General features: G+C 44.1%; 1 protein-coding gene and 1 long non-coding RNA gene across 8 annotated transcripts in view; one reads left to right on the top strand and one right to left on the bottom strand.

Moving 5' to 3' along the window:
- LOC144455779 (uncharacterized) overlaps window positions 1–1,940 on the bottom strand; it is a 140,568-nt gene extending 138,628 nt beyond the window's left edge. For 3 of the 5 annotated variants that reach the window (XR_013484535.1, XR_013484532.1, XR_013484534.1), the window contains exon 1: window positions 1,850–1,938. This is a non-coding gene — a long non-coding RNA (uncharacterized LOC144455779). Of the gene's footprint in view, window positions 1–1,849 lie in introns of all 5 variants that reach the window. The other 2 variants (XR_013484536.1, XR_013484533.1) reach the window with 2 other exon arrangements.
- Window positions 1,941–2,097: 157 nt separating this feature from the next.
- The window catches only part of LOC110210440 (pyrethroid hydrolase Ces2e-like), a 38,864-nt gene continuing 31,355 nt past the window's right edge, over window positions 2,098–9,606 (top strand). Inside the window, exon 1 of one of the 3 annotated variants that reach the window (XM_020989418.2) lies at window positions 2,098–3,266. In XM_020989418.2, the coding sequence (XP_020845077.1) occupies window positions 3,233–3,266 (34 nt within the window). In that variant the 5' untranslated portion in view covers window positions 2,098–3,232. Of the gene's footprint in view, window positions 3,267–6,986; window positions 7,209–9,606 lie in introns of those variants that run through there. The other 2 variants (XM_020989420.2, XM_078149441.1) reach the window with 2 other exon arrangements.

The following is a 9,606-nucleotide window of genomic DNA, read 5'->3' as shown; positions in this document are numbered from 1 at the left end:
ATATTACTGATGGGGTGTTTGTGCTTGTATTTGGACCCCAATTTCACCCTAGTCTCATAAACACTGTCTTTGACAATTTCTCCCCAGCCCAAGAACACTGTGCCTAGCAATTACTCAAGAGTGGGCCCCAGCAAGACCCTTATCCCTCTCCCCAGTGCAGTAACAAACAGCACCTGAAGGAATTATTAGTCTGAACTGGCTTTGCACTGGGTCATAAAGATATTCTTACCCACTAGACTATCTTTACTACCACTCTGCCTCATTATCTGCATTCTGGACTCCTCATTATCTGCATTCTAGACCTAAGACATATGGACACTCCCTACATCTATCTTGTCAAACAAGAAATTGGCTGGTGGCAGACTGGACAACTCTCAGTTACTCCTGATTGCTAGTTAACTTAGTGACATAGCAGGCCTAAAACCATACCTCGGTATGGTTCCCCCACCCCTTGTGGGCTTTTCCCAGTGAACTCTGGGTAAAACCCCTGGGCAGTAGATGCAAAAAGTGCATGTTCCTTTAAGAACTAACCACTCCTTAACCACTCCCTAATCCCGCCCTGAATCACTTAGCATATTTGGCATATGTTTTATTATATTTTGTCCTATATAAACTTTAACTGTACCCCTCTAAGACTGCAGGGTTCCTTAAGAATCTTTGCCTGCTGTAAAGCGTAACAATAAACTTTCTGCCAAGTTGACTTAAAAGATTGCTTGAGTTTGTGAATTCATTCCAGACAACCTTGTCCTGTACTTCCCTCTTTGAGGGGTCTCAAGCTCTCAGACCTCAACATTTCTTTGGCGCTCAACGGCTTGTCTGAAAGCTCAAGCCTTCTCCGAGCCAAGGTAAGCCTCCCCCTCCCCTCGCCCTGTAGTTGGGTCACCCCTCAGGCACCTAGGAAGGTTTGCAGGGCCTTTGGGTCCAGCCTGTAGCAGGCTCTAGCGGAATTCCCTCTTGACAGGGGACACCTTATTTGGGAACTTCTGTGTCGTTTTTTTTATCCCTCTCCAGGAAGCTGGTAGAGGCAAGTAGACTACCCTTTTCTATAGGCTTAGAGGCAAAGAGGATGGGCCAATCTCCCTCTGTACCTTGAGATTCGCCCCTAGGATGTCTTTTAAACAACTGGAAAAAGCTTGGTCTTCACCCGTGATGGAAAATGCTATCCACATCCAAACAAAGAACTATGGAGTTTGAATGCTGATCGAAGCATACTATTTGCTATTTTTTTTTCTTCTGTTGCGTTTTGTTTCCTCTTTCTCGTGGTTCCTCCTATTGGTTCTAATTCTTACTTACAACATCACTAATGTGAAAATATGTTTAATAGGAATGCATATGTAGAGCCTATATCAGACCGTGCGCCATCTTGGGGAGGGAGGTAGGAAGAGAGGGGAAGAAAAATGTTAAACTCAAAAGCTTATGGAAGTGATTGTTGATAAAGTAAAATAAATTAATGAAAGAAAGAAAAAGAGAGAGAAAGAAAAAGAAAGAAAGAAAGAAAGAAAGAAAGAAAGAAAAGAAAGAAAGAAAGAAAGAAAGAAAGAAAGAAAGAAAGAAAGAAAGAAAGAAAGAAAGAAAGAAAGAAAAGGCTTGGTCTTCAAGACCTTAAGGAAAAAAAAAGCCTTGTGTTCTTTTGCAACACTGCTTGGCCTCAGTACAATCTGGCCCGTCGGTGGCACTTTAAACTATAACTCCATTCTGCAGCTAGATCTGTTTAGCTGCCGGTAAGGGAAATTCACAGAAATCCCGCACGTCCGGACTTTTGTGATTCTTTCCCAGAATTGAGACTTGCGGGAACAATGTAGGATGCTTCTAGTTAAATTTACTCCAGAAAAGGGGAATAAAGACCAACCTGATGTCCTTCATGATCCCCTTCTTTCAGGCCCCGAGCTCTGGCTCCAGAGCATCATCGACACAACCCCTAGTTCTCCTGCTAATCCTTCCGCCCCTTCCCCTCCTCGCTCGGCAGAAGATGGTCCTCACCAGGAAGCCAGCAAACTGCTGCAGGAAGATCCGCCCCCTTACTCACCGGCTCTGCCGGCCCATTGGTCGCCTAAACTTCCACTTTCGGGGCGTTCGCCGCCAGCAGCACCTCCGGACTCCATTTCCCAATAGCCCTCGCGCCTACCGGATCCGCCTGCTCATTGGTCTCCTCTACTCAGCAGCCGGACTCGGTTTCCCAGCATCCCTCACTCCTCAGCCCTTCTCTTACTAGGGGCGGAACTTCCTATCTCCCTCCGCCCCAAGACCCTGATTCGTTGGTTCCCTCCCAACTATTTGCTTTATGGGAAGTAGCTGATTCAATGGGGGAATGATTAGGGTGCAGGACCCTTTTACTATGACTGATCTTTTCCAGGTTAAGGAAAAACTTGGCTGTTACTCTGAAAATCCTGCTAAGTTTATAGAGGGTTTCAGAGCCATCTCTCTCCAATTTGGATTATCTTGGGGAGATATTCATATTATTCTCTCCACCTGCTGTACAACTGAGGAGAAGAAGAGGATGTGGTATCTAGCCCAGAAGTTTGGGGGGGATGTTATATCCTCACCTGCCAGATACTGTGTGGGGGCTACATCCGTCCCAATTGCAGATCCTGTGTGGAATTATCAAAGGGATGCAGACAGGGACAACCTGGTTGAGGGGATGAAAAAGGGCTTTAAAAAGCAAGTAAATTAAGACAAAATCAGGGAAGTAACCCAGGGAGCTGATGAGAACCCAGCTCTTTTCCTGGGCCGGTTAGTAGAATCCTTAACACGATTCACTAACCTGGACTCTAATTCTCTGAGGGAGCAGCTATCTTTGTTATGTATTTTATTAGTCAGTCTGCCCCACACATTCAGGGGAAACTTAGGAAACTGGCAATGGGACCCCGAACACCTCAGACCCAACTATTGGAGCCTTTAACAACAGAGACCCAATTTTGGCAGAGGAAAAAGACCGTAAAGCTAGGGCTAGAAGTAAAAAGCAAGCTCAGCTCCAGGCTCAGCTTATGGCTGCTGCCATAGCCGGCAACTCCAGTAGTGCTCCTGGCATCTTGAGTAATGGGGAAACCCATTTCCGATGCCGTAAGATGGGTTGTTGGTCCTGTGCCCTTCTAGGACTTCTCCTCTGAGGAAGCCTCCGGGACCGTGCCCACTCTCGAGGGCAGCCTTCTCCCAGTGTCCTGCCCTCCAGTCCTCTCTGGACTTGGAATGACTGGACCCAGGGCCTGGCTTTGCTCTCACCTTCTCCATCTCAATGGCCGACCTCTGGGTGTCCTTTGATGTGGCAGGTAAGCCTATCAATTTTCTCATTGATACAGGAGCCACTTATTCTGTGTTGTTACAGCATTCTGGCCCCACCCGTCCCTCTAGCCACAGGGTGATGGGCATTGAAGGCAAAGCAAGGGGTTGTCGTGAGACATTTCCCTTGCCCTGCCAGTTTGGGGATCTGTTGTTTGACCACTCCTTCCTTATCCTCTCCTCCTGTCCTGCCCCTTTATTGGGAAGGGATCTGATGGTGACATTGGGGTCCAAGTACAAGCACAAGCACCCAAACACAAGCACCCAAGCACCCCATCATTCCTATTAATTCCAAACCATTTCCCAGAATTGTTGGCCTAATTCGTAGCTCCATCAACCATGCATTAATGTGTCTGTCTTTACATAACTACGTCAGCAGTGACTATTCTCATGTTTTGTCATCTCTGTGAGTTTTCTGGCTGTGAAGTGAAACCTGAGGGTCTGTTTGGTTTGCGTTTCTCTTAGTGATTTGGAGCATTCTTTCATTTAGGTATCCCATAAAACACAGGGGCGGTAGGGTGTCCTTATCCAAAGTAACACTGGCAAGTTTTCCATTGTGTTTCAGATAGGTCTCCCCCTTACAGCTCTAGGTGATATCCACAAAGGGTTGTGGTTGATTCTCTTAAGGTTATTGACTCTAGTTCCTGTTCTGCTGTGTTCTCTCCAGCATCATTTGACCCAGTTCCAGTTAATATCTCCTCCTCCTAACCAAGGATTGTCTCTGCAGTATCATTTTCATCAATTAACATCAATCACCTTTTATGCACGGGCAAAGCAAGAGATAAGCCACTGGATTCCCCCTCCTTCTGTGGGCCCAAAGCTCCAGAAGCAGCCACCACTCTGGGGCTGTGCTGGGACTGGGGCCAGACCAAGCTCCTCTGTCACTGTGGGACAGACCTTTCCTACTGACCTTGTAGATTGTCTTTGGTGTTTCTGGGTTGAGAATTCTGGAAACCACTACAGCTCCCCTTGATTCAATCCCTTGAGGACTGCTCCAGGTTCGCTGAGGCCTGGTCTTTGCCTGCATGGCCCAGCCCAGCATCCAAGTTGTCTTTGGCTGGAAATTTGTTTCACTCTGTCTTTTGTGTGTTCTGCTGCTCTAGAATTTGTTTAGCGCCATTTTTTACAGGTATTTGGAGGGGTTTGGGGGAGAGCTCAAGCAAGTCACTGCTTTTACTCCGCCATCTTGGCTCCACTCCCACAGACCCACTTTTACCTGGACAAGAACCATCCTCTACAGCAGGCCTGCACAACATACAGATTTCAGATGGCCTGTGAAAAATGTAGAGGATATGAAGACAGTAAAGATGTAGCCAGTGATTTGTCCACGCTCCACTTAACCTGCCTTCCACTAGTCACTGTTTTGCCTCTCATGTTACTTGGGGGGTAAGTTGCCACTGTGCACTCACTCCTGTTTGCCAAGTGACCCGTGGCAACCCACTATCATTGTACCTTTATTCGGAAGGGGAGCTGCTAAAAACCTATCTACAGCCCGAAGAACTTCAGCCTATTTTAATTTTGGCCCCTACCTACTGCCAGGTTGTGCAGGTCTGCCCTACAATGTCCCTGAGATGTGGTCATGCAGGGCCTAGTGCAGAATGATGTCCGTGGAGATCTTGCCTCATACCCATTAAGGATTTGGATGACATTGATTTGATGATGGTAGAACCACCCTCGGTCTAAACACTTGAAAGACCATAATGGAAAGGAGGGATTAGACTTGGTCTGTTTGGTTCCCAAAGGGCAGGACCAGCAAGATTTGGGGGACAGTATTAGGCTTGATGCCCAGAAAGATGTGCTAGGGATTAGAACTGCTCAGAAGTAGAATGGGTGGCCTGGTGAGGCGCCGGGTTTTGCCTTGTAGGAATCCTTCAGACCTCCCATTTAAGGAGCAGGCCCTAGCCAATCATGCCTTCATTCCTCTCCATACTACATTCTTTACTGTGCTGAAAGGTGCCTTCCTCTCTCCCCGCCTCCACCGCCCCCCATCTTTTATGTGTTGTTTCCCTCTATCAGAATGTAAGCTCCCAGATGGCACGGGGTGTCTTTGTGCTGGTATTTGTATTCCTAGAGCTAAGCACTGTGTGTTCAAATGCTGCCTCAAACACTTACTAGCTATGTGACCCTGGGCAAGTCACTTAACCTCTGGGTGCCTCAGTTTTTTCATCCATAAGCTATATTGGATTGCTTACCATTTCAGGGAGGGGAGAGGAGGAATGATAGAATTTGAAACTCAAAACCTCAAAGAAATATTTTAAAATTGATTTAAAATTCAATTGGGGAAATATATATCCTTAAACATATATATGTGTGTGTGTGTGTGTGTGTGTGTGTGTGTGTGTGTATAAAATGTATATGTATATGTGTATGTATATATACATATGAATATATATAGATACATATACACATGTATGAGTATATATATATGTGCATGCATGTATGTATGTGTTTATACCAGAGATAACCAATGGACTGACCATTGGTTCCCATACAATGGCAGGAAGTCCCTCAGATGAGAAACCAAAGGATTCACAGGCAGAGAACAGTCATCAATGGGATCATGATTGAGAAGGGAGGAAAAGGAAGCCTGACCAAGGTGTTGAACTAGGAAAATAGGGTGATGTGGCATGAATGGAGGTCACCAGAAGAAGAGTTTTAAGAGAAGTGAGGTGGAGTGGGGGAAGGGGGGAGGGGAGGGTAAGAGATAATGTTCTAGAAAGCTGAATTTCAGAGTTCTAGGTCATGGAGGTTGAACATGGGTGATGCTGAGATCAGTAATAACAGCTAGCATTATAGAGTGCTTTAGGATTTGCAACATATATCTCATGTTCCTCACAATAACCCTGGAAGGTAGGCACTAATATTATCCTCATTTTACAGATGAGAAAACTAAGGCAGGCAAAGGTTAAGTGACCTGCCCAGAATCACACAGCTTGTAGGTGTCTGAGGCCAGATTTGAACCCAGGTCTTCTTGACTCCAGGCCTAGTCTTCCATCCATTGTGCAATCTAGCTGCAATCATGGATATGACCTGTGTGGCAGAGGTAGAGTGACTGTAATAGATGTAAAGTTGGATTAGCTGGGAGGCTCGAACGGTAACATGTGAGTCCAAGTCTTCCAGTGTAAGGGCAGGGGTTGGGATAGAGGAAGTCTGTGAGCCAGGTATTGATCTGCTTGAGGAAAGAGGAAGAGTGGTGTGGGTGCCAAGAGATAGAGCAGATAACCACCATAGGCATCTGGACTGGCAAACCGCTCTGGTATCTTTGCCAAGAAAACTCCAGATGGGGTCACGAAGGGTCAGATACAACACAAAAACCACTGACTAGCTTCAAGTGGGAAAGGTCATAGATGTCTCCAGAAACTGAGAGGGAGGGTGGTGAGGTTGTGTAATTCAAATTTTGACCCTGGAAACTTCAGGTGAAGTGGTGGGGGCAGCTCACTCTGGCTCTTGGGAATCCATTTTCAAATGTGCCCCTCTGAAATCAGAAAATGCTACAATTCGGGGTTGATTTATCATTCTGTTGATTGTCTAGACTTAAAGTGTTGGAAAAAATTACTAATACAGAATAAATTTAAGAGTGCTTCATGGATGGGTTTGTTTGTTTTTGTTTCCCAGGGAGCTTATTATTACACATTTACCAGCATTTCCCTGCTAGATGGGTGGGCTTTCAGACCTGTCTTTAGCCTTTAGAGATTCAATCTAATTTTTTTCAAATACACCTAAGACTAGGTCTGAGGAGGAAGTCCATTAAGTAACCCTTAGCCCCAGTTCCCCTGGAGTGCCCTTTGATCCAGTTCTTTTTCTATGAAAGGCCATGCTGGGATCTGATTAGGCATAACCAGAAGGCTGTGCAGAGGAAAATATGTGGAAGACTTCACTGCTGCCCAAGGTCCTGACTTTGGGGGTCCTGGGCCTCCTGATTCAAGCCCCAGGTGAGCAGTTGTTCCAGGCTGACCCAGAGCAGGGAATGATTATGGGGGCACGTGGGAGGAATCCTTTGATTTTCCCATTGGAGATACGGGACTTGTGCAATGCTTTTTCTCTTGTTGCCCTGACTGACTGCTTCAGTGGGTGGGCTGGGGGTGAAGGATTATTGCTAGTTTAGTTTCAGGAGGCCAAAATCGGTTTGCTGATGAGAAATTGATGCCCTCTCCATGTGTGTTATGTCCAAAAACTCTTCTATCAGCTGCTGGTGGGGGGCAGGGAGAGAGGAAATGCTGACTCATTTTAAAGGAAGCAAATAAGAGTGAGGATGGGGGAGAATCTTTTTACAGGCTGGAAATAGGAGGTCTGTGTTTGCATGAGAAAATGTAGCACAGCTTATTTCTTCCTTTTCTTTTTCTTTCTCTCTCTCTTCTCTCTCTCTCTCTCTCTCTCTCTCTCTCTCTCTCTCTCTCTCTCTCTCTCTTTCTCTCTCTCTCTCTCGGTAAATAGTATTTTATTCTTTTCCAATTTCATGTAAAGATAATTTTCAGGATTCATTTTTTCTACTCACTCCTTCCTCCCATTTCTTCCTCTCAAGATGGCAAGCAAGTATAGGTTATACATGTGCAACCATGTAAACATATTTCTCCATTAGTCAGGTTATGAAAGAAAAAACAGAGCAAAAATGAAAAAACACACACAAAAAATGAACATAGTATGCTTTGATCTGCATTCAGATTCTATAGTTCTTTCTCTGGATGTGGATAACATTTGCCAGCATGAGGCTTTTGGAATTGTCTTAGGTCATTGTATTGCTGAGGAGAGCTAAGTCACTCATAGTTAATCATTGCACATTGATGCTGTTACTGTGTACGGTGTTCTCCTGGTTCTGCCCACTTCACTCAGCATCAGTTCATGTAAGGCTTTCCAGGTTTTTCTGAAGTCTGCCTGCTCATCCTTGCTTATGGAACAATAGTATTCCATTATATTCATATACCACAACTTGTTCAGTCATTCCCCAATGGATGGGCATCTCCTCAATTTCAATTCTTTGCCACCACAAAAAAAGCTGCTATAAACATTTTTGTAGTTGTGGGTGTTTTCCCCTTTTTTATGATCTCTTTGGGATACAGACCTAGTAGTAGTATTGCTGGATCACAGGTTATGAACAGTTTGATTGGCCTTTGGACAGAGTTCCAAATTGCTTTCCAGAATGGTTGGATCAGTTCACAATTCCATCAACTATGCATTAGTGTCCCAATTTTCCCACATGTTCTCCAACATTTATCATTTTCCTTTTCAATCTTATTAGCCAATCTGATAGGTGTGAGATTGTACCTCAGAGTTGTTTTAATTTGTGTCTCTCTAATCAATAGTGATTTAGAACATTTTTTCATGTAACTACAGATGGCTTTAATTTCTTTATCTGAAAACTGCCTGTTCATATCCTTTGTACATTTATCAGTTGGGGAATGACTTGTTTTCATGTAAATTTGACTCAGTTCTCTATATATTTGAGAAATGAGGCCTTTATCAGAAACACTTGCTGTAAAAATTGTTTCCCATCTTTCTGCTTTCCTTCTAATCTTGTTTGTTTTGCTTTTGTTTGTGCAAAACCTTTTTAACTTAACATAATCCAAATGATCCATTTTGCATTTCATAAAGTTCTCTATCTCTGGTATGGTCATACATTTCTTCCGTTCTCCATAGATCTGACAGGTAAACTATTCCTTGCTCTACTAATTTGCTTAGCTTTTATGTCTAAATCACGTACCCATTTTGACCTTATCTTGGGATACGGTGTGAGATGTTGGTCTATGCCTCATTTCTGCTATACTGTTTTCTACTTCTCCCAGCAGTTTTTTGTCAAATAGTGAATTCTTATCCCAAAAGCTGGAGGCTTTGGGTTATTTCTTTATTTTCTTCCTCCCAAGCCACTATTATTTGAATTATTCAGAGAAAAAACTGAAGGCCACCTGATGTTTGTTAAAGTCACTCCCATGCATTTTATATCAGGCTATACTGCGATCTCCTTTGACAAAGGGGGAGTGCTCACTAGGTCTATATCCCAAAAAGGAAAAAAATCGAAAAGGAAAATTACACGTATGTACAAAAATAGTTATAAGCAGATCTTTTCTGGGGGTAAAGAATTAGATATTGAGGGGATGCACATCAATTCGGGAATGGCTGAATAAGCTGTGGTATATAATTGTGATGGAATTCTATTATACTATAAGAAGTAATGTGAGGGATGCTCTCAAAAAAAATCTAGAAAGACTTGCAAGGGTTGATGCACAGTGAAATGTACTGGGTACAAAGTAACAGCAATATTGTAAGATGATCAGCTGTAAGTGACTTAGCTATTCTCAGCAGTACAATGATCCATAACAAATCTGAAGGACTTGG

The sequence above is a fragment of the Phascolarctos cinereus genome, unplaced genomic scaffold, assembly GCF_003287225.1.
Source record: "Phascolarctos cinereus isolate Bilbo 61053 unplaced genomic scaffold, phaCin_HiC Scaffold_2;HRSCAF=192, whole genome shotgun sequence".
NCBI classification, from domain to species: Eukaryota; Metazoa; Chordata; class Mammalia; order Diprotodontia; family Phascolarctidae; genus Phascolarctos; species Phascolarctos cinereus.
This window is presented reverse-complemented; position numbering and strand designations above follow the sequence as displayed.